Consider the following 23,292-nt stretch of genomic DNA (forward strand, 5'->3'; position numbering starts at 1 on the left):
GAAATAGAGAATCTAGCAAAAGTGGAAGACACGTGAAATCAATATTCTGAGAACAAGATATGAAGAAGAAATATCAAATTTAGCAGGAGGCGAAATCAAGGCATTTAGCAGAGTAAATATCAACGAAGGGAAGAAAGTCGGAGGAGGTGGTATTCGCTCACCGAAGGGCTAGGTTCTTCACGGCAAGAGTCTCCTCGTTATGTTTTGATTAAGGGTATTTTAGGTATTACTTTTTTTTTCCTTTTTTTTAAAGATTAATACAGTGACAGTGGCAATCTCACAATTTAACATATTTTGTAGTGGCAATTTTTCAATTTTGAAGTTTGCAGTGGCAATCTCCCAAATTCAAAGTTATGGAGTGGCAATCTCACAATTTTCCCTTATATATAATACTTGAAAAAATAATTTTTATTAGAGTAATTTCAAAATAATACATCCGGTTTCAAAATTTGCTAAATTAGAACATATAAATGTTATTATACAATTAGAACAAAATATTTAGATTCTAAAATTTCACATATAAAAAAATTAATTAAAATATAATATAATAATGAAATTTGTTCTAAATTTTATTTTTTTCTCGTTTTGACAAGAAAGATTTCAATAAGAAAGAGAATAAGGCATGAATGTTGGCACCCGAAAGATCTCAATAATGAATTGTCCACACACCATGAAAACACCATATAGCCAAAATCCATGGGATGCATGTTACTTTCTCATAAATTGTACACATTCCCCTTTAATTAAGTAATAATGCTCGACAACCAATATACAACCATTAATATGTTCATGTGATGCATGTTACTTTCTCATCAGCTGTTTGTAATTAAATACTGATTACGAGGTCAATAATGGATTATACCCTGCGATTTTAAGGCACTAAACATAATTTATTCTGCAATATAAAAAGAAGAGTTACATAGATGCTTTCTTTCCGGGTGATGCATGCTACTTTCCCACTAGCTGTCTGTAATTTACAAACAATAATACATTGATAAAGAAAAAGGCCATGTGATTGTGATGCATGCTACTTTCCCACTAGCTGTCTGTAATTTACAAACAATAATACATTGATAAAGAAAAAGGCCATGTGATTGTGATGCATGCTACTTTCCCACTAGCTGTGCATTTTAAACTAATAGGCCAACTGGATTCCACTCCACTTTACTCGTTGCAGTCTTCCCAAAGTCTTCCCCTTTTCTCTCTTTCCCGATTTCGATTTGTGACTCTCTTTCTTTCATATCTAAAAATCGCTAAATAAACCGGCAGATTGTTTCGATTTAGCTTCGATCTTTTAACAAATTGGTGTAATTGAAAGATGGCCGAGGCTATAGTTAGTTTTGTTTTGGATAAGCTGTCAGATGCTGCTGTTAAGGAGGTTCTACTATTACACGGCGTTGGCGAGCAAGTGGAGAAATTAAGTGGTGAGCTCAGGTGGATTAAGGCTTTTCTTAAAGATGCTGACATGAAGCGTATTGTAAATGAGACGGAGAAGCTTTGGGTGAAAGAGGTCAGAGATGTTGCTTACGACATAGAAGATGTGATAGACAATGCCTTATTACTAAATATTCTCGAGAAGGATGAGAAGAAGCGAAAAGCAACTTCTGGATTTGTTGGGGCTGTGTGGAGTAATGCCAAAAATCTCCCGGCTTTGCGCGACCTTGCGGATGAGATGAATCAGATCCTGGTACGGATTGGGCATATCAATGAAAGGAGAGAGAGATACGGAATTAACTCTTTGGGTGAAGGCGGTGGACAGCGGCCGATGCTACCGATCAGGCCCCCTGTGCTACCTGAGATTGATGATCCTGATGTTGTCGGCTTCAAACGTGACAGGGACAACATCGCAAATCAATTGCTTGACACAAGCATTAAAAGGCGCGCTATCATCTCAATTGTGGGACCTGGTGGGGTTGGAAAAACAACTCTTGCTCGAAAAGTCTACAATAGGTAAATATGATTATATGAAGCAATTGTGTCAAAAAATAGCTATATGAATCTTAAATTCTTTTACTCGTTCTGCACAAACTTTGTCCAAAAATTAATATAGTTTCCTGTCGAAATAGGGTGATAAAATTAATTGTGCAATGCATACATTGTTGTTAAATAAAAGACAAGTAAACTTTAATTTAAAGGAAAGTCAATTGAAATATTTCCTGAGAAGATTGTTTTTGAAGGTAAATTCCCTGGATACCCGTTTAAGAGTTTGAAATTTACAGATTTCCAGATTCATTTAATTTACCAGTTCGTCTATCAGTATCACTAGATTTTAGCCAGACCAATTTTTTGTTTGTAATTAAATAAGAAAATTACTCTCCTACCTTAATGTCAATCTAATTTTTTTCAGAAACACAATCAATGCTTGCTTATTTTTTAGGATTATGGTAAATCTTGTGAAAGTTTTAGAGAGAGTTATGTTATCTTTTAATTGTGATCATTTTACTTGTTGATACTCTGGTAGATTTTTACAAAAAATAGTATTAAGGAATAAGTAGAGATGCCAAACTAAGTAAATTACCCTTTAGCGACTAGATGATTAAAAAGATAAAACTAAATTATCTTGTTAAAAAAATAAAGTCTGAGAACCAGGCTCTATGATAATATATATGTACAAGTATCAATTATAGGAGCAGAGGAATGTGATATTATTCAAACTATCTGCTTTTTTTTTGTACAGCAACGATGTCAAAAGAGGGTTTGACGTTCGCATATGGGTAACTATCTCTCAAGAGTTCAAACTGATGGATATTTTGAGAAAGATAATAGAGCAAGTCGAGCCTCTCTCTCAAAGCGATCTAGAAGGTGGAGTAGAGTATTTACTTACAAAGCTTTACAAAACTTTTAATGGTGAGAAGTACACTATAGAACATTTACGTCCAAACTCTCATGACCCTCAAGCTATCAAAAACCCAATGAAGTACCTTCTAGTTCTAGATGATATGTGGAGAAGTGATCTATGGACTCAAATTGGTAGAGCGCTACCTGATGCAGGGATTGGAAGTAGAGTAATCATAACTACTAGAATTCAAAACATTATCGATGATGCTGAACCATATAAACTTCCATATTTAACTGAGAAACCGAGCCTAGAGCTTTTGCTGAAAAAGGCTCTTCCTAATCGAGATTTGAGTAAAGGGTTTCCCGATGAACTTTATGAGGTTGGAAAACAATTTGTTAAAAAATGTGGTGGATCACCTCTTGCATTGCTGGTTTTAGGAGGTCTATTATCAAAAAAACCTGCAAATTATGTTGCTTGGAGTAAAATGTTGCAAACTATGAACTGGGGTACTGATGGGAGAGATTGTATTGAGATCATGGCCACCAGCTACGATGACTTGCCATTTGTTCTCAAATCTTGTTTCATGTACTTTGCGGCTTTTCCTGAAGACTGTGGAATCAATGCTAAATGGTTATTGCGGTTGTGGGTTGCTGAGGGGTTCATACCGGCAGAAGAATCCAGAACATTGGAGGATACTGCTGAGAGCTTCCTAGAAGAACTAGTGCAAAGGTATTCTTCAATAGTTTAACATTCTATTACAAATTTGTATAAATCTGGTTGATTTTTTTTTTTTAGATAAGATATCTTACTTTATAATTAAAATTGGATCCTTAAAAGTCAACTGATATTCATGACTAACATTTTTCAAATTGATCAAGTATTATATTTAGTTTGAATAGAAGTTTGACTATCAATTTTCTTTACACTTCATATAATCCAAATTAAGACTCCCATTTAATTAATCTTCTAATTTAATTTCAATAGAAGCTTGGTTCAAGTAATAACGAGATGTCACGCTAATTCCATCACAAGTTGCCGTATACATGATCTCCTTCGCGAACTTGCCATTCAAAAGGCCAAGGAGGATAACTTTCTCACAATTTGCTCAAACCCTGAGAATTGGAATAGCAGCAGCAAGGCACGTCGTTTGGCAGTCCATTACTCGGGTTGTGATGAATTGATGAAACATGCAAATCCAAATCTTCGTTCCTTGTTGTGCTTTGGGGAGTTAATGCCAAACTGCTCTCGTCAAAGGCTGCTTAAGGTGCTTAGTGTCGGGGAAAGTTCCAATTTGGTAGATTGCGAGTGTTTGCATGGATTGAATCAGTTAAGGCATTGTGAACTTCTTGGGGGATTGACTAGTACCACCAAAAGATCTTTTGTGTCGTTCATAGTTGGACTGAAATTTGCAGAGACCCTTGATTTCTCTCGACTAGAGAGTCATGGCGACTTGCCTGATGATGTATGGAATGTGAAAACACTTAGGCATGTGATTCTAGGTACCCATTTTGATTGTCGTGGTTATAGTTCAGGACCCTCATCATTTGCCAACCTAATAAATCTGCAAACACTTAGGCGTGTGAAGAGCAGAGATTCATGGAATGCACAGTTACCTAAACTACCCAATGTTCGCGATTTAGAGATCTATGTGGAGAGCTCGTTTTCATGGGATTTAATTGCCAAGTTGCTTGATACACTGAATCATCTAACCTCTCTTAATTTAGTCGGCCAGGAAGTGCCGCAAAAAATAGTGGAGATGCAAAGGTTTTCATTTTATCAGCATTTACAATCTCTGGATCTACTAGAGTATTCCGGATCCCTCAACAACAAGTTGTCACCTGTGGTTGGCATGTTTCCCATCCACATCACAAATATTGCACTCAGGAATCTCCAGTTCAAGGAAGATCCATTTCCAGTGCTAGAGAAGCTACGCTGCCTCAGGAAGCTTGTGTTGATGGGAGAAAAAGTGAATCGAAAAATGAGCTGTTCTACAGGAGGCTTCCAACAGCTACATGAATTGGAGTTTTACAGCCTAGACAATCTAGATGAATGGGAGATAAAGGCGGGTGCCATGCCAATACTTCAGGTAGTGATACTAGACGGGTGTGACAAACTAAGGGTGCCTCTCGGGCTTCAGTACCTGTCCAACCTCAAAACAATCAAGGTATATAGATGCATTGAATTATATTATCATAAAGATGAGATCCGCAATGACATATGTAAACATGTTCCCCAGATCAATTTCTTTTAATTTATGTGTTAGTGTTTCGATTCTTTCGGTAGTGCTATCATTTTATTTTCCTTTTAATTTATTTGTATTTGTTGTTTGGTTTTACTCTGGAGTTGTTTCCTTTAATTTATGTGTTGGTGTTTCCAAAACGCAAGACAAAAGACAGAAGACTATTTTATTTCTAACTGTATCATGTTGGTAAGTGTGTTGATTAATTTGGTTCTAACTGCCGAAATATTTTAATTTTAGTAATTATAAATTTTTAAATTATACATCTAGAAAAAAAAGGCTCAATTTTAAATTATGCCGCATAAACATGTTTAGTATCATAATTTCTAATTTCAGTTATTCTAAATAGCGAATACGAATGCAAGAGGAGTTATCGTCAAATTTTAGTTAATGCATAAATAATTCAGACCGTCTGATTTGACAACAAATCACAAATGGGGAGATTTGATAATTGTCCCAAATGCATAAACATAAGTTAAGATACAAATGAATAAATAAAAGGACAGTCGGACCGGCCCAAATAACCGGTTTTCACATATGTCATAATTTTTGAATAATTTTAAATACTTTGTTCGGACAGGAGACAGGTCTAACTATTTCAAAAGTTTCTAAATCAAACCGAACTGACCCCATTGAATCAGAAAAACAGAACCATTTAATATGAACTCTCTCGATTCGGTTTATAACTGATTAAACCGAACCCGATCAACACCCTAGAGATGCGTAGCTTAAAGAAAGTATGTGTTATAATTGGATCAGTTATCTATGGTACTCTCCAACAAATATAGGAAGTAGAATATTGATCAGCTCAAGACTCGTTAATTAATATTCTGTAATCTAGCCCATTTTTTTTTCTTTTGTTGCAAATTGTTTATTTGTTTTAGAAAAAAAAATATCTGCTTAGTTATTATTTTAATTTTTTATTATTATTTAATTTAGTATCATGCAAAATATTAGCAAGCAAAATCAATTGGCTAAAATTATTGTTATTTAATTACTCTTTAGTTCTTGTTTTGCATTATTTTCCAACTATAATAAAAAGATACGTACCTCTATATTAGAACTCTCCTCATATCTAAATTTCTCTTTATTAAATTAGCGATAAGCAGTTACTTTATTATTATTTGTGCTCTCTTGATTAGTGTATCTTGCATTAATATTCTATTTGATCTCATATCTAAATTTCTCTTTATTAAATTAGCGATAAGCAGTTACTTTATTATTATTTGTGCTCTCTCTTGATTAGTGCATCTTGCATTAATATTCTATTTGATCATATACATATGTGATAGGACCATGTACACAAGATCCTTAAATAATAAATGTCTTCAACTTGATTTTCTATTTCCAATGAGATCCATCCGACGCCGTTTTCTTCGATCTTATTCGACCATTATCTTCACCTCTCTCCTTGCCTCCAAATCCATCGCGTCTGACCAGAGCACGTATAACATCCTCATCAAATCTATGTGCTGAAGAGCGGTTCCAGTTGTGAAGTAAATGGAGCACTGCCTAATTAAAGAGATGAAATCGGAAAGGGCCGAGGAAGTGTTGAAGGAGATGTGCAGAAAGGGGATTGTACCAGATCTAACTATGTGTAGCGTACACGCAATGCATAAAAATCTACAGATGTGGAGCCAAAGAATGTGGTTGAATACTTGAATTGATATCTGAAATTGCAGAGGCTAATCTCTAACCAGATACCATCACATATAACTATCTGAAAATATACATCTTTGCAAACAAAAGATTTTGGTGTGTCCATGGCAGTTTTTACAGAATTAGAAGAGAAGGTATGCCTGCCTAAATAAACTGTTTGTGCAAAGAGGGTAAATTTGATGATGCACGAAAGGCGTGTTTGACAATGGGCTTATGAAGAGAATATATATATTGGAAAAACACAAAATATTGGTTGGAATCAGTGAAGAAGATTAAACTGACTGTGATTGAGGCCTCATTTACAAAATTGAAATTAGTGGGGCTCAATATCACCTGACATCTTCTTTCATGGCATTTCAAAAAAAGAAATTAGTGGGGCTGGAATAAGGTATTTCTCCTTTTTGATATAGTATGTTGTTGTTCATTTGATCATTTCAAGCACTGCAAGTTGATTTTATGTCTTTTCCATAGTTTAGAATCTACATAGCACAGATATTTCTAGATCATACTGTGAACCTATTTGTTGTTGCTGTTCCTTTATATTAACGGCAGTCGGCAGCTGACGTATATTAACACAATTTTTAAAATGTGGTGACATGTCATCCTCAATAGGATCGTACAGGGTCTCACTTTTGTGGATTTTTAGTGAAGAAAATTCTCAAGTTTGAACACGCCATAGCTCTTTTGACGAGCAGTTTCAATCACGGAAGATTTATGATGTAGATCAGAATCATTCCATCAGCATTAATTCACGGAAGATTTATGATGTAGCTCTTTTAAAAGTCACGGATTTTTTTGATTAATCGGCTGATTATTTACAACACTGATAAATAATATAAAAAGGTACCTTCATTACAATTTACCGAGAACAACTGGTTGTAACTTGTAACTCTCCGCATTTAAAAAAAATTCAACAAAAAAAAAAAAGTTTCTTTGATTTCTGCAATTAATTTCCTAAAATTTGGTCGAACGTTGGTTGATCGGTAATAAGTAATAACAGAGAAAAATAATTCAACTAGGATTGCAATTGTCAACAATATACCTGCACAGCACTGATGGTTTGTTTTCATGCCATACATATGGGATAGACCGAATTTTTTATTAATATAAAAAAAATATATGAAATTTCAGAAACTATTCAGATTTTTGCATTTTTTCGAAATCTATTCAAATCGCAAAATTTTTTTACGGTAATTCAGTCTAAAACTGGAATTTTTTTTTTGCGGTTTTGGAATTCCAAAACAAAATTTTTAATATATTTAATGATTGTTATTAAAAAGTTGTTTCTATTTTTGGAAAAAAAAAACAATTTTTTTAATATATTTAATGATTGTTATTAAAAAGAATTCTCAAAATAGATACAATATTTTATAAATTAAATGTACTAGAAGGATCACAATATTTTATGTATTATCTAGAAGTGACTTTTAAACTGGGATCAATAACTCAGAATCCAAGTATTTTTATTTTTTTTCAATAACTCATAAAGAAATATATTAATTTTTCTTACAGCCGCAAAAAATCTGGCATGAAAATTGTTGATACGGGTTATTTATAGCAATCTTTCTAATAAATTAAATTATATAGTATGTCATCTATTTTCAAAGAAATATATTAAATATTTCTAATATTTCAATAAAAAATAAAAACATGATAAAAAAAATCTGAAAAATGAAAAAAAAATTGAAACCGCAAATTTTTTTTTGTGTTTTTTTTTAAAACCGCAAAAAAATTTGCAGTTTAGGTAGATTTCTAAATAACGCGAAAATATGGATAGTTTCTGAAATTTCATATATTTTTTGGATATTAATAAAAAATTCTATCGATCTATATAAACCATGCGAATAACTTTTTAATTTGTAGAGTGAGAGAGAGAATATAGTGTGAGCGAGTCCTGAGTGTGTTTTAGTAGACAAAAGAAATGAGTAGAGTCTCAGATGTGCAATTCATAAGAGGCCGGAGTGACACCCGAGAGTACCGCAGAATCATCCTGCCCAATGCGCTCCAGGTGATGCTTATTAGCGATGCCCAAATAGACAAGGTATGTATATATAATTCTCTCTCTCTCTCTCTTTAAATTCTCACTATATTGCTTTTGATTTGTAATTATGTGATGAAAAAGTAATCCCATTTCATACTCTTTAAGGTATTGAATAAAAAAGCACCATTGTTGAGTGTAAGCAGGTGATGTGCATTTTCATCCAACATGTTCTCTTTTCCTCTCTGTTTGAAGCAAACTTGAGAGGATTGAGGAGCTTTTGTAACACCTAAATGCAATAAGAGGGTCCAAATGCCTCAATTTTTTGTACATCCACCGTGTCTCTATTTTCGAAAACATTAATAACGCAAAATTTAAAACTTAAAAGTCAAAATAAAACCGTTAGATATGATCTACATCATTTTATCTATGCACATGCAAAAAATTATAACATTTCAATTTTGTTTTGGTTGTTATCAAGAGCTTGTAAAAAACACACTAATGTGAATAATTTCTAGACGTTGATTTTTCAATTTATTCATTCACATATAAATAAAATGGAAATTTGATAATTTTTTATGAGCACATAGAGACAATAACATAGATCATATCTAATAGTTTTATTTTGATTTTTATGTTTTAAATTTTTAATTATTTGATTTTTATGTTTTAAATTTTTAATTATTAAATTTTTAAAAATAGAAGCATTTGAATCCTTCTCATCCAATAATAATAATTCTTTTTATTTTATTTTATTTTTGTTATTTCTTTATTTGGCACATAATTAAAACGGTGTGTTGATCATATGTGACCAGGCCGCAGCTGTAATGGGGATATCAGTTGGAGCTTTCAGTGACCCGGATGGAATCAACGGTCTGGCCCACTTTCTAGGTAAGTCAATAAATCATATATATATATATATATATAAATGACTAATTATTGTGAAATATTCTTAATTCAACTGTAATTAAAAAAATTAACTATTATAAATTAAATTTACAGCTAAATTCATATAAATATATTCACAGAATAAATTCATGCATACCAAATTAAACAAAGTCATACAAATTAACTTAGTTGCGTATAATTAATTAACACATATTCCATACAAAATTACCATAACACTGGTTATAACATCCATAGACCATAATATCTCCAATTTGAAGTGAACGGGTCCGATTAAACTATTAAACTACGTATATTAAATAGCTCGTTAATGACTGAGCTGGCTCGTGCCGAGCCAAGCCAAACTCAAATTCATTAATTCTAGCTCAAGTCTGTGGCGAGCGAGCTAATTTTAACTCGGACTACTAACGAACGAGTTGTTACCAATCGAGTCACAGGTGAATACCAAGCGGACCACAAGCCACAATTTTTTTTGCCAGCCCTACTTTCGTGGAAATTTCCGAATGAATGATTTTGGTAACTGGTAAGTATATTAAATTGGTAAAGACTTGTAGAGTTGTAGTGCAATAATAGTTGAATGGGATTGGAATTATTGGAATTATGATCAAGTTGAATTTAAATGAAATATAGTTATTATTATTTTTTTTACATTTTAGTCTCATTCTATTCGCCTTAAACTATTTTATTGGAGATATGAATTAGTAGAAAAGTGACTTTTTCAAATATTAAAATAAATAAAATTACACTTTTTCTATTTCAAAGTTTAAAAATAAAAAAACGCAATAAAAGTCCTTTCTATTCTTCCCCTGTTCGGTGTATAAAAAAGAAATGAAAACAATATAATAAATTAATAATATGACTTACAATTCCATAGAATGGGTGTAGGCGCCTGTAGGCTATAGTTCTATCAAAAAGTGAGTATTCTCTACGGTATCGGACCGTGTAGAATATTCTCCGTCAAATTAAAATTACTTTGAAGTCTTTTTAGAATATTTAGAAAGGACTGCTTTGAAATATTTGTCCGAATAATACAAACGATTTAGATAGAGCTACAAAATTTGTACCGCGCGCGCTGGATCTGAATTCTTGGGAGAATATTCTGAATTTGTATTATTCGGACATAAATTTCAAAGTAGACCTTTTTGAATATTCTATTTAGAATATTCAAAGTAATTTTAGCCAATTTTTTTATTAATATTTATTACTAAATAAATAAATACAGAAATATCTATGATTTTTTTTTATATTTGTAAAAATATCTAAACTGTCAGAATTTCTAGCGGTCCATTTCTTTATAGAGCCACTAGAAATTCTGAGGGTTCCTTTTTTTTTTTTTTTTTTTTTTTTTGGGTGTTGTTTTCTGAAACTAACACACTAGTTTGACATCAAGCGAAATTGGTCAGAAATTAGAATAAAGCGGTGGAACAGTCCATTATAGATTGTAGAATTAGAAACTGATAAATATCCGAATTTTTTATTAATATCCAAATTTAATATTAAATTTCAAAAAATAACCGGATCAGTAACGTTTTTCGAAATCTACCCTTTCCGGAAATTTTTTTTCCGGAAACGGTAACTACTTCCGGAAATTTTTTTTCCGGAAATAGTCTAAATCCGGAAAAATTTTATACGGAAATAGGAATTTTTTTTTTTTCCGGAAAAATTTTATCCGGAAATAGGATTTTTTTTTTTTTTTTTTTTTCCGAAAATTTTTTTTATAGGAAATTTTTTTTTCAGTTTTTATTTATAATTTATTTATTTTTTGTATTTAAGTATTACAAATATTTAATATAGTTTTTAAAAAAATAGATGAAATACTATATAATTTGATTTATTCGAAGGACTGCTACAAATAATCCGGATCAACATTTTTCATGCCGGATTTTTTACGTCCGTAAAAAAAAATAATATAATATAATATATGCATATGTATATGTATATATAATATAATATATGCATATGTATATGTATATACAATATAATATATGTATATATAATATTTTTTATACCTCATATTTTTTATACGAGGCACTAAACGAGGGTTCCAATACCTCATATTTTATATCTTCATTTTCATATATATACATATATTATATTGTATATACATATATATACATATATTATATTATATATACATATATATACATATATTATATTATATATACATATATATACATATATTATATTATATACAATATAATATATGTATATATATGAAAATGAAGATATAAAATATGAGGTATTGGAACCCTCGTTTAGTGCCTCGTATAAAAAATATGAGGTATAAAAAATATTATATATACATATATTATATTGTATATACATATATATACATATATTATATTGTATATACATATACATATGCATATATTATATTATATATACATATACATATGCATATATTATATTATATTATTTTTTTTTACGGCCGTAAAAAATCCGGCATGAAAAATGTTGATCCGGATTATTTGTAGCAGTCCTTCAAATAAATCAAATTATATAGTATTCCATCTATTTTTTTAAAAACTATATTAAATATTTATAATACTTAAATACAAAAAATAAATAAATTATAAATAAAAACTGAAAAAAAAATTTCCTATAAAAAAAATTTTCGGAAAAAAAATTTCCAAAAAAAAAAAAAAAAAAAAAAAAAAAAAAAAAATCCTATTTCCGGAAAAAAAAAAAAAATTGCTATTTCCGTATAAAATTTTTCCGGATTTAGCCTATTTCCGGAAAATTTTTTTCCGGAAGTAGCTACCGTTTCCGGAAAAAAAATTCCCGGAAAGGGTAGATTTCGAAAAACGTTACTGATCCGGTTATTTTTTGAAATTTAATATTAAATTTGGATATTAATAAAAAATTCGGGATAAATATTGTAGATTCAAGAGAATAAACGGTCTGAATATAGTTTCAATTGGGTAAAAAAAATGTGATGAATATTGTACATTGATGAAGATATGTGAATTAGAATTGTCCCTCGGATTTTACTTGAAAAACAATTATATTTATTTTTGAATAAGTTGGATTTTAACGATAATATTTTCTATAAATGATCATACAATAAAATAAATTTTGAACATAAATAAATTATTTTCTAAAAATTCTACAATCTATATAATAAAAAAGAACACAATTAAATGTAAAGAATGAAAAAAAAAATACGCTTCAATTATAATAAATGAAAGAGCATAAAATCGGAGGACGACAATGTGGTCATCTATGCTGCCGAAATATTTTTAGTTAGCACTCTGATAAATTAAAATTAATTGATTATCACTCAATTTGTCAGATTTTAAAAGCTACCACCCACGATCCAGTTCACGCATCAAATTAGACTGGTCTATAGACTAGAAATGCGCACCAATTTGATGTGATGCTGGGTTGGCGCACCAGCTGGTAAAGGCAAGAAGAAATTGAGCAGTTTTAATCCATTCAATCAAAATCTTGTTTTTGTCCTTTTCTATTTACCATTTCTCTATCAAAGCATTTCTAATCAATTCAATCAAAATCCTGTTTTTGTCCTTTTCTAATTGTATGACGCGTGTAGTGTAACAAGTCTCTAGAGGGGATCATATCTAGTCGGCGCATCAAATTGGTGTGCATCCCAGTCTGCGTATCAGTTCAATTTGGTGTACCGATTGAATATGCGTGAGTGATATATTTTTTGAGTTGCTAACTAAAAAAAATCTGTCTATACCGTTGTTCTGTGACAAATTTCTAAAGAAGTGCAGAACTAGTGTTGTGCTTATATGTAAAAAATTGCATCATCTTTTTAATTTATTAGAAGTATTTATTATTTATCTAAAAAATAAAAGAATTAATTTTTTTTCTGAAAAATAAAAGACGCATATTTAAAAGAAAAAAAATAAAAATGATGAGAAACTATATCGCCCGGCTTGTGTTAGACGAATTTGTATCCTCCTCTGCATTAACTCAGAATTTGAGTTAACACATCACGGCTATCCGATCAGGACCTGATTCAGCTCGAGGTGGAATGCACAGCCCCTTTAATGGTCCTGATTTATTCTACATAAACTCAAATTTGGAGTTAATGCAGACGATACGAAGCACTAGGGAGATTGAATGCGCACAAAGTGCTTGTAGAAATGCCTAACTGAGATGTGCCATGTTAAAGTTCAATTTCTGAAGAACTAAAATATAATCATCTCACCCTCAATGACCCAATGGCCTTAGGCTTAACCTCGAGTTATGTGGTAACTAAAAGAGTCATTTTTCGCAAAGGTTTAGAGATTTTTCTTTCTTGTAGCACTAACATAAATTTACATTTAAACAGAGCATATGCTGTTTTATGCCAGTGAGAAATACCCAGAAGAAGACAGTTATACCAAGTATATCACAGAGGTACATTATCCTGGTGTCAGATTGTGTTCCTTTAGTACATTCAATTCAAATAAAGTGTTTTTTTATTTTATTTTTTTATTCCAGCATGGGGGGTCCACTAATGCTATTACAAGTTCTGAAAGAACCCTTTTCTATTTTGATGTCAATGTTGATAGTATTGAAGAGGCCTTGGACAGGTAAAAATTTTCTTGCTTTCTAATTGCACCTCAACAGGAACACATTGCTTTGATATGAATTATGTTGCCATTTTGCCTGACATTTATTCTTCTCTTTTTTTTTTTAGATTTGCACAATTTTTTGTTAAGCCATTAATGTCTGCTGATGCCGTTAGTAGAGAGATAAATGCAGTAGACTCTGGTAAATAATAATAGTAAAAAAAAAAAATTCCCACCTTTTGTCTTAATTTTGAGAAAACATGATTGTAATTCGTAAACCTGACAATATTTTTCCCATTTCAGAACATAAAATGAACCTTTTGTTTGATGGTCATCGCATGCATCAGGTACATTAATAATTTCACGGTGCACGAAACATATGTTCGATACCTATTATAACCTCATAGCTGTATGAGGACTTTCTGAACCAAGTTTTTTTTTTTTTTTTTCAGCTTCGCAAGCATCTTACTTCGAAAGATCACCCTTGTCATAAATTCACAACAGGTAAGCATTACAACATGAATTCAGTTTCTTTGTCATTTCATTAAATTTGGTTCTGGAATACAATTAGTACAATTATCAACTATTAAAATTACCTTAGGGAATTTGGAAACACTGGACACTCGGCCCAAAGAGAAAGGGCTGGATATAAGAGACGAGCTACTACGATTTTATTCAGAGAACTATTCTGCTAATTTAATGCAACTTACTGTGTATGGAAAAGGTAAATCATTAGAGAAAAGAAAAGAAATTTTGGCGTGCATATTAAAATTTGATTATTTTTTGGCATAGATGCGGAAATGTTATGTTTCTATTAAAAGCTTTTATATTGCAGAAACCCTCGATAGTTTGCAGAGTTTGGTTGAAAGCTTGTTTTCTGATGTTAGAAACATTGAAAAGATATGGTTTAAGTGTTCTGGTAACCCATGTACTGAAGAATATCTCCAGGTACCTATACTCTTCTTAAAAAATATTTATTAATATGTCAAATTTTCTAGCAAAGTAGATCAACCCAGAGGGACTACATTCGTATCATATTAACTTTTGTGTAAAGAACCTATTTATTTGGAGTTTGTTTGATAGGAGGAAGTACTTGCAGATAAAGCCCAGATTAGTTTAGACTTTAGTCTGCAATTAGCTATGTCTCAAGTATATTTTTTTAATATTTTGTTTGTCCTTCTATTCTGAGAGGAACTTATGATGATTTTCCTGTCTCTGATCCTAAATTTGTTGAAGTTCCTAGTATTGTCTTTTTTTTGAAATACCATGACATAAACTGTCAGGTGTTGTTGCATTAAACATAATGCACAAAAGGCACTCATACAATGCACATCTTACAAAAGCATAGAGCATCAAGTTTGCGCTGCTCCTCACTCTCATTAAACTACCATTTACCAGTAATTTATAGTAAATTTAAAAAGACTGAAAAAAACATTTGGAAGTTCCTAATATTGTCACTAGAATATTTTGATTTGTCCCAGTATAGTACTATTTAACTCTTGTATAAAAATTTGCAAATAAAATTTCTCTGTCATTGAGATTGTGCAAAATCAGGAGCAAAGCTCAAGAATATGTCCGCTTTTTATTTAAATAAGTTACCATTATATCATTGATTTGCCTTTCACTTTTAGACAAAGATTACTACCCGGATTACAATCATACAAACTGTGATGTTTGATAGACCCTTTTTTTGGATCAGCACGGGAAATACATGATACATTTGGAACCGGTTGTGTAAGTTATTCCTTTTTTTCTTCACTTTGTTTGTACAGATTCTTGTCAAAGCAATACCAATAACAGAAGGAGACGACCTGAGAATTTTCTGGCCAATTACACCTGGCATCCTGCATTACAAAGAAGCGCCGCACCGGTATCTCTCCCATCTTATTGGCCATGAGGGGGAAGGCTCTATATTTTACATTTTAAAGCAAGTAGGTGAGATTCTTCATTCTGTTGCTTTGTCCCCTTTTTTATTTTTAATTATAGTTAGGTAACTACTTGATAAGCCTATCAACACTTGAGAATTGTTTGGTTGATATATAGGACTTAAAAACCTGAATATGATAGTGGGACAGGACAAGCTCGAATTATAACACAGTTTCATACTTCTATTATATGTAGCAAAAAAAAAGATTGTTTAGGTTCATTAAAATATTTGCTTTCTTTGCCACATTTCTCTCCTCTTTTGTTTTAGGGTGGGCCATGGGTTTGACGGCCGGGGAAGCAAGTGACAGCAATGAGTATTCATTCTTCTGTATTCGCATTAGTCTCACTGACGAGGGCCACGGTTAGTTTCTTTCCCATATAAGATATTGTTGAAAATGTGTTAAATTAGGGTGCTATTTGCAAAACATAAAAATACTGGGGGTTTTATTTGCATAGTTCCTAATTTGCATTTTATGGATGTAAATAATTGTGTAGACCATATGGAGGACATTGTGGGTATAGTCTTCAAGTATATTGCCCTTGTGAAGGACTCAGGGATTCACAAATGGATTTTTGATGAGGTAATAAATGTTAATTTAATGCTACTTCTAGATTATGCTTGAAATTTTTGTTGGAAAGAATTCACCAATGTAGAAATAAGCATGTACAAAATGATTTCTTACATTTTTTTTTTTTCAGATGGTGGCAATAAATGAGACTGAGTTCAACTATCAGGATAAATGTGAACCCCTTGACTATGCTATCTCTGTTAATGCCTTAATGCTGGTAAGACAAGCACCTTTCATATGGTTGCATTTCCATAATCCGTGACTTTTAATTAAATTGAATTTAAACCTTAGGTGGTAACATTGTGCATACAACTGTCGAGTACATACATGATACTGATTTGAAAATTTAAACCTTCGAAAAGCTTCCCCTAACCTCATGTTTCTTTTGCAAGATGTCTAGGTTAAGATTAATTCACGGAAAAAATATTCTTTGTACCCACTGAGACTCAAGACTTCTTGTGTTGATTTCATTGAATTTTGCTATCCAAGAAACTTATTATATATTTGGTCTTAAACAGAAAATAGTGACTTTTTATTAGAAGCTTTATTCTGATACTAATTGTACTTGCAAAATCCCACAATAATCATGACTGGGAAAACTTCACCAATGCCATCCCGTTAGCTAACTAATCTTCTGTCTGTTTATTTAATGAGTTATTTTATATATACAATATTATGAGAATAAATTGGCGAGACATTCAAAACCAAGCATGTTTTAATATGGTTTTTGCTATATGCACAAACTAGTATTACCCCCCAGAGGAATGGTTGGTTGGTGAGAGTTTGTCATCAAAATTTGATCCAAGCCTAATTCATAAAATGCTAGATGAGCTTTCTTCAGACAAAGTCAGGTAAATTTGTGTAATTAAATTCTTTTTCTTTTCTCAGGAGTGCACTTATTTCATGTTTGTCCTTGTAGTCATAGCTCTGTACTGTTGTTTTTTTTTGTTAGAATGTTTTGGGATTCAAAAAAATTTGAAGGGTCAACTGACTTAGCTGAGCCATGGTATGGGACATCGTACAGTGTCCAGAAGATCACTCCAGATACTATAAAGGTTTGTTCATTTGATATCATCAATTGCAAGAAAATCTAGCATCTTATCCAAAACCAAACATGTTTTAATATTGTTTGTCCATAAGTTTAGTGTACCAATTATATATATATATAGAGAGAGAGAGAGAGAGAGAGTGATGCTACGATGCTTTGGAAAGTAAAGAAGGTGTTTTACTTCCCGCTCATATCTTCATTTCCAAAGTTCAAACAGTCGATCCAAACTTCTCAACATGATCTTCAATTCTTCATATTGTAATCTGTTTGGAGATCAAATTTTACATTTTTTGGAAATGTTTTACTATTTTTTTAATTTTTTTGAAAATCACAGCTTTTTCATTAAATAAAAAAATAATAAAAAAATTAAAAAAAACACTGACTTACAAAATAGTAAAAAAGATTTAAAAAAAATGAAAAAATTGGTCTCCAAGCACATTACAATATGAAAATCATGTTGAGAAGTTCGGATCAATTGTTTGAACTTTAAAAATAGAGATATGAGTGGAAAGTAAAACACCCTCTTTACTTCCCAAAGCATCGTAGCATCATGTTAAATGGATCCTGATTTTTTACATGTCAGCATAATAGATAAAGAAGAGGGTTGCAACTTGTCTCCACTTTTTTAGTTTTTGATAAAAAAAATCTAGAACTCAAATAAAAAAGTACTATTAGGTGTGATAGTTTGTAAATATCAGTTGACGTGGACAATTTGTGAGGTTGATGTTTTATATTGTTAAATCCATCAGAATGAAAGTGATATATATGCTACAATGCTTTACTTGACAGAAAGTGTGATATTGATCAACTAATAGTTTAATTTGTTATTTAAGTTCTAAACCTTTTGTGATTAAGGATTTAAAAGATGGAGGCATCTGAACCCTCCTAATAGATAGAGCAGGATCTTGTATTCTTTTCTCACTAATCCACTTCATATTTTTTCTTTTAGAATTGGATGGATAATGCTCCTAATGCAGATCTGCATATCCCTAAGCCTAACATTTTCATCCCAACCGACTTCACCCTTCATACTCCAAAAGAAGAGGCAAATCTCATTTCTTTATTCAAAGAAAAAAAAAGATATAATAATTAATCACCTCTTATAAAGTGTTGCTTATGGCTGCAGCAAATTAAGCAATCATTAAACAGCTCCTCGAATACCCTTTTTGGCTGTTCATATAACTGTTGATATAATATATCAAAATTGATTTATCAGAAAAATTATCTGAACAAAGAATGAATTCTGCTATGTTTATCAAATTGATTATCAGAAAAGTAATCCAATCAAATAAAAAACACAATGATACACAACACTTCTATAGCCTTGGTAGAGTGTCCATCTCCTGATGCAGTCATTATCAATCTCAAACAAAATACAAAAAGGAAACATTAAACCAGGTTTTAAGCAAAATAATCTCATAAAGTTTTCAATTATACTTACCAGGTCAAGTTTCCGAAAATTATAAGGAACTCATCTTGTTTGACCTTATGGCACAAACCTGATAAGACATATTTGGTGCCAAAAGCTTATGTGAAGATTGATTTTCACTGTCCATTGGCATATTACTCACCTGAAGCAGATGTTCTGACAAGCCTTTTTGTAGCATTACTGATGGATTACTTGAACGACTATGGTAAATAATTATTATAAAACAGGGTTTTGGCTAATATGCTACGGGTAGCTAAGAGGCCTCCGTGCTACGGCTCGGATTTCGAGTTTTCAAAATCCTAACGGTCGATCCGAACCGTTCATCTTGTTCTCCATATTAATATGTGCTTGGAGACCAAATTTTACATTTTTCTGAATTTTTTTACTATTTATTAAGCCACTTTGAAAACCGCTGATCCAACGGTAGTTTCTGATTTTACTGTTGGGTTAAGCCACCGTTGGATCAGGGGTTTTCAAAGTGGCTTAATAAATAGTAAAAAAATTCAGAAAAATATAAAATTTGGTCTTCAAGCACATATTAATATGGAGAACAAGATGAACGGTTCGGATCGACCGTTAGGATTTTGAAAACTCGAAATCCGAGCCGTAGCACGGAGGCCTCTTAGCTACCCGTAGCACCGTAGCCACGTCCTATAAAACAGTATCATTATAGTAATTTCATGCCTCCAGAATGGAGAACCAAGAATGTAAGCATGTAACTGAGATCGCTCTCTCTTATTTTTATCTTTTATTAAAATTTAGCTTATAATGCTCAAATTGCAAGCCTTTATTATGGGATTCGCGCTACTACTACAGGGTTCCAGGTCTGAAAATTATGTCACTATTTTTTATTGAAGATTTTTTTTGTTATTATTCCTTTGGATTAATTTCTATTTTTCAAAAAGATTCTCAGTTTAAGCATGTGTAAGCATGTGGTGGCGATTAAGGGGACAGATAGTTAATTTGATTTTGCAGGAGGAAACACAGATTCACTTTCTGATTTGATATTCTTTTTTCATTCTTCAAATTAACGTCCTTTCTGCCTAAGTTGGCATTCTTATGTGATTAGTTTTGAATTAATAACTATTTATACATTTATAGGTGGTTGTAAAAGGCTATAATCACAAGATGAGACTCTTAGTAGATGCCATAATGATGCAGATTGCACATTTTGAAGTTAAACCTAAAAGGTTTGCAGTCTTTAAGGTAAGTAGTTGATGTGACATCTGTACAGTATTTTTGGCCTTTATCAAAACCTCAGTCACATAATACTACTAAACACACATTAAACCATAATAGAATGTCTTTGTCAAATGTTTGCATAAGACATAAGTGTTAATTGTTATTACAGGAAAAATTCTTGAAGGATTTTGAGAATTTCAAGTTCTTGAGCCCATGCTCCCAAGCTGGTTACTACCTAAATTTGATGCTTGATGACCGATCTTGGCCTTTAAATGAGAAACTGGAAGCACTTTCGGATGTTAATGCAGACCATCTCTCCAATTTCGTACCATACCTTCTGTCAAGGACACTATTGGAGTGCTTTGTCGCAGGTTTGGCGCCTTTCACCATTCTATGTTCCTTTAAAAAAGGAAGTTTGTATACAATGATCCTTGAAGTTTAAAGTAGATTTGATAACGTTAAACTTCAATTAATTATATAAATTTTCAGGGAACTTTATGATCCAATTTTCCTTTCAGGAAACATTGAAGAAAAAGAAGCAGAATCAATTGTCACAGATATAGAAGAAATATTGTTCAAAACACCTAATTCAGTCTTCAAGCCCTTGCTTCCATCTCAATACTTAACGATGAGAGCTGTCATGCTAGAGAGTGGTTTGAAGTGCTTATATCGCACCAAAGGATTAAATCCAAAGGATGAGAATTCAGCAATTGTGCAATATATCCAGGTAATTTGTTCCCTAAATTTATTCTAGCAACCAAGTTCAACGTTACTTTCTCGTTATCCTTTTTTCACTGCCTGCCTGATTAAATTTCTCTAAGCAGCTGATTGTTCTAGGCATATATAAAATGCTTTAAAAGACTATTTCTCAAATATTATTGTGCATGGCTAAATCACTAGATAATTTAGGGTTTAAGGTTAGCATTGACCCAGCTTTCAGGCAATTTCGCAGACCAATTCAGGAATCAAACTCTTAATTTTATAACAATTATCAAACTTCTGGGGCTCATTTTTTATTTGAACCTAATACCTAATAGTTTCTCTTAAGTGAAATAGAACACTGAGTTTTTTTATAATTGAATCAAACTCCAAAGCAACAGATTTTTTTTTTTTTAAAAAAAAAATTATTGATTTTGTAGATTCACCAAGATGACGCTCACCTCAAGGTGCAACTCCAACTGTTTTGTCTCATCGCCAGCCAACCAGCTTTCCACCAGCTTCGGTCCGTCGAGCAACTTGGGTACATAACGAGTCTCTCATCACGGTAATTTGAAAAATGATCAACTTAACCTAGACTTGTTTAATTTAAGTTATGGGGTTACATGGGTCATCATTAAATATTATGTTGGGTAAAACCTAATGGCCATGCAAATCTGATCCCTGATGAGACTAAATCTGAAAACACAATCCCTTAAGTGTACTTCTGTTTTCACTCTACAAAAATTAATATCCAGGAATGATGCTGGTGTTAGAGGATTAGAAGTCGTTATCCAGTCCACAGTTAAGGTACTCGTATTAAAATATCTTTATGTTGATCTTTTTGCATGATCTTACTTCAGAACTCTAATTTAGATAATGTTGTTCAACTTTTTTAGGATCCAGAAATTCTGGATGGTAGGATCAATGCCTTCTTTGCATCTCTTGAAAAGAAAATTTATGAATTGGACGACGAAGAATATAAGGTTACAGAAATAATACATTTTTTAAGGAATATGTTTTTCAGCAATGCACCATACTAATAAGGAGATATTTTTCTTTTATACAGAAAAATGTGAAAACCCTCATTGATTTGAAGTTGGAGAAGTTCAAGAACTTGTGGGAAGAATCTGGTTATTATTGGGGAGAAATAATCTCTGGAACACACAAATTTGATAGGTTTGAATCCGAAGTAAGTTTCCTAAGTTTTCATAGTTTTTGTCATGAGTTAATGGTCAAAAGCCTCTCAAGGCTGTGTTCGCAATATTACGGGTATAATTTATGCTTGATAGCTTATAAAACCAAATAACCGAATCCAGAGTTTTATAAGAGAGTTCTTAGTATGTCATAAATAATGATCCTGCGCCAACCAACCAAACAAAGAATTTCAAGCACAGCGGAACTTGAACTAAACTGATCTTTCGATTGCTGGTCAAGTTACAAGTCGCAATCTAACCTCAATTTGCCTCTATGCCTGAGATTTAGACCCATTTACGTCAGTAAACCATATATTAGCCTCTAATTGAACACAAATTTTCCTTAATTGCATTGTTTCTGCAACTGATCACATAAAACAAGTTATCACAAATGTGGTAACCTTCTATTTGTGAAATATAGGTTGAAGTATTAAGAGCTCTTAAGAAAGAGGATTTCATAAACTATTTTGACCAATACATCAAAGTCGACGCACCAAAGAGAAAAACTCTAAGTGTGCAGGTGTTTGGGAGTAATCATATCTCCGAGTACAAGAAGGTTTGTGAAGAACCCGACCCGGTACAGACAAACCGGGTTGAAGATATTTTCAGTTACAGAAGGACTAGACCCTTGTTTGGATCACTCAGAGGAGGCCCCTGTCAAGCTGTTAAAACTAAGTGTGTTTGAATTGAGAAGAGATTGGTATTGGATTTATGTGAATTTTTAGCATTTTTCAAATATTTTATACAGAAAAAAATTAATGGGTTGAAACTTGAAAGGAAAAGGTGAACGGGGTGTTGTGATGTTTTATTTGATGCTGGCTTCAGTTGATTTTTGAATCTCAGAGCTGCTGCTATTAGAGTCTCCACTTGTTCAGAGAAAAATATATCAATGGAGATTTGGTGTGTTATTTGATTGGATTGTGCGAGTTGGGCTGTCATTCTGTCAACCTGTTATTCTTTGTGCAGTTTGTTTGCGGGAACAGGGAAACAAATTATTGTTAAAGGACAAAAAGATGACAAAAGAATTTATTTTTAGAAATTAAAATTGAGTGAGTCTATGGTACTATGCATATTACGATTTGGCACCGTGCTACGGCTCTATATTCGAGTTTTCAAATTCTAACGGTCGATCGGAACCGTTCATCTTGTTCTCCATATTAATATG

At 32.1% G+C, this 23,292-nt stretch overlaps 2 protein-coding genes across 3 annotated transcripts; both read left to right on the plus strand.

Annotated features, from left to right (window-relative positions):
• Nucleotides 1-1,182: 1,182 nt before the first annotated feature.
• Nucleotides 1,183-5,214, plus strand: LOC144557547 (disease resistance protein RPP13-like). Its single transcript, XM_078306128.1, has 3 exons — nt 1,183-1,950; nt 2,678-3,508; nt 3,764-5,214. Exons 1-3 carry the CDS (start codon nt 1,319-1,321, stop codon nt 5,028-5,030), a joined length of 2,730 nt encoding a protein of 909 aa, XP_078162254.1. The 5' UTR covers nt 1,183-1,318; the 3' UTR covers nt 5,031-5,214.
• Nucleotides 5,215-8,582: 3,368 nt separating this feature from the next.
• Nucleotides 8,583-23,038, plus strand: LOC144557351 (insulin-degrading enzyme-like 1, peroxisomal). 2 transcript variants are annotated; one of them, XM_078305920.1, is made up of 26 exons: nt 8,583-8,718; nt 9,471-9,546; nt 13,859-13,926; nt 14,011-14,102; nt 14,210-14,283; nt 14,385-14,428; nt 14,534-14,585; nt 14,683-14,805; nt 14,917-15,029; nt 15,854-16,016; nt 16,276-16,368; nt 16,503-16,588; nt 16,707-16,793; nt 17,324-17,427; nt 17,529-17,631; nt 18,574-18,669; nt 19,069-19,258; nt 19,816-19,877; nt 20,155-20,259; nt 20,405-20,606; nt 20,754-20,962; nt 21,375-21,499; nt 21,690-21,741; nt 21,831-21,917; nt 22,001-22,123; nt 22,549-23,038. In XM_078305920.1, the coding sequence occupies exons 1-26, from the start codon at nt 8,599-8,601 to the stop codon at nt 22,810-22,812; spliced, it is 2,913 nt and encodes a 970-aa protein (XP_078162046.1). In that variant the 5' UTR covers nt 8,583-8,598; the 3' UTR covers nt 22,813-23,038. The 2 variants fall into 2 exon arrangements, 1 of the variants encoding a protein (XP_078162046.1); XR_013512619.1 differs by lacking the exon at nt 21,690-21,741 and having other exon boundaries at nt 22,549-22,574.
• Nucleotides 23,039-23,292: the final 254 nt, after the last annotated feature.

This window comes from Carex rostrata, chromosome 7 (genome assembly GCF_964058835.1).
Source record: "Carex rostrata chromosome 7, lpCarRost1.2, whole genome shotgun sequence".
Classification (NCBI taxonomy): domain Eukaryota; kingdom Viridiplantae; phylum Streptophyta; class Magnoliopsida; order Poales; family Cyperaceae; genus Carex; species Carex rostrata.

Coding starts and splice junctions, on each gene's coding strand:
- LOC144557547 (XM_078306128.1), top strand. CDS start 1,319: ATGGCCGAGGCTATAGTTAGTTTTGTTTTGGATAAGCTGTCAGATGCT. Junction 1,951..2,677: donor GCTCGAAAAGTCTACAATAG/GTAAATATGATT, acceptor TTTTTTGTACAG/CAACGATGTCAAAAGAGGGT. Junction 3,509..3,763: donor CTAGAAGAACTAGTGCAAAG/GTATTCTTCAAT, acceptor TAATTTCAATAG/AAGCTTGGTTCAAGTAATAA.
- LOC144557351 (XM_078305920.1), top strand. CDS start 8,599: ATGAGTAGAGTCTCAGATGTGCAATTCATAAGAGGCCGGAGTGACACC. Junction 19,259..19,815: donor GGATTACTTGAACGACTATG/GTAAATAATTAT, acceptor ATTAAAATTTAG/CTTATAATGCTCAAATTGCA. Junction 21,742..21,830: donor TTATCCAGTCCACAGTTAAG/GTACTCGTATTA, acceptor CAACTTTTTTAG/GATCCAGAAATTCTGGATGG.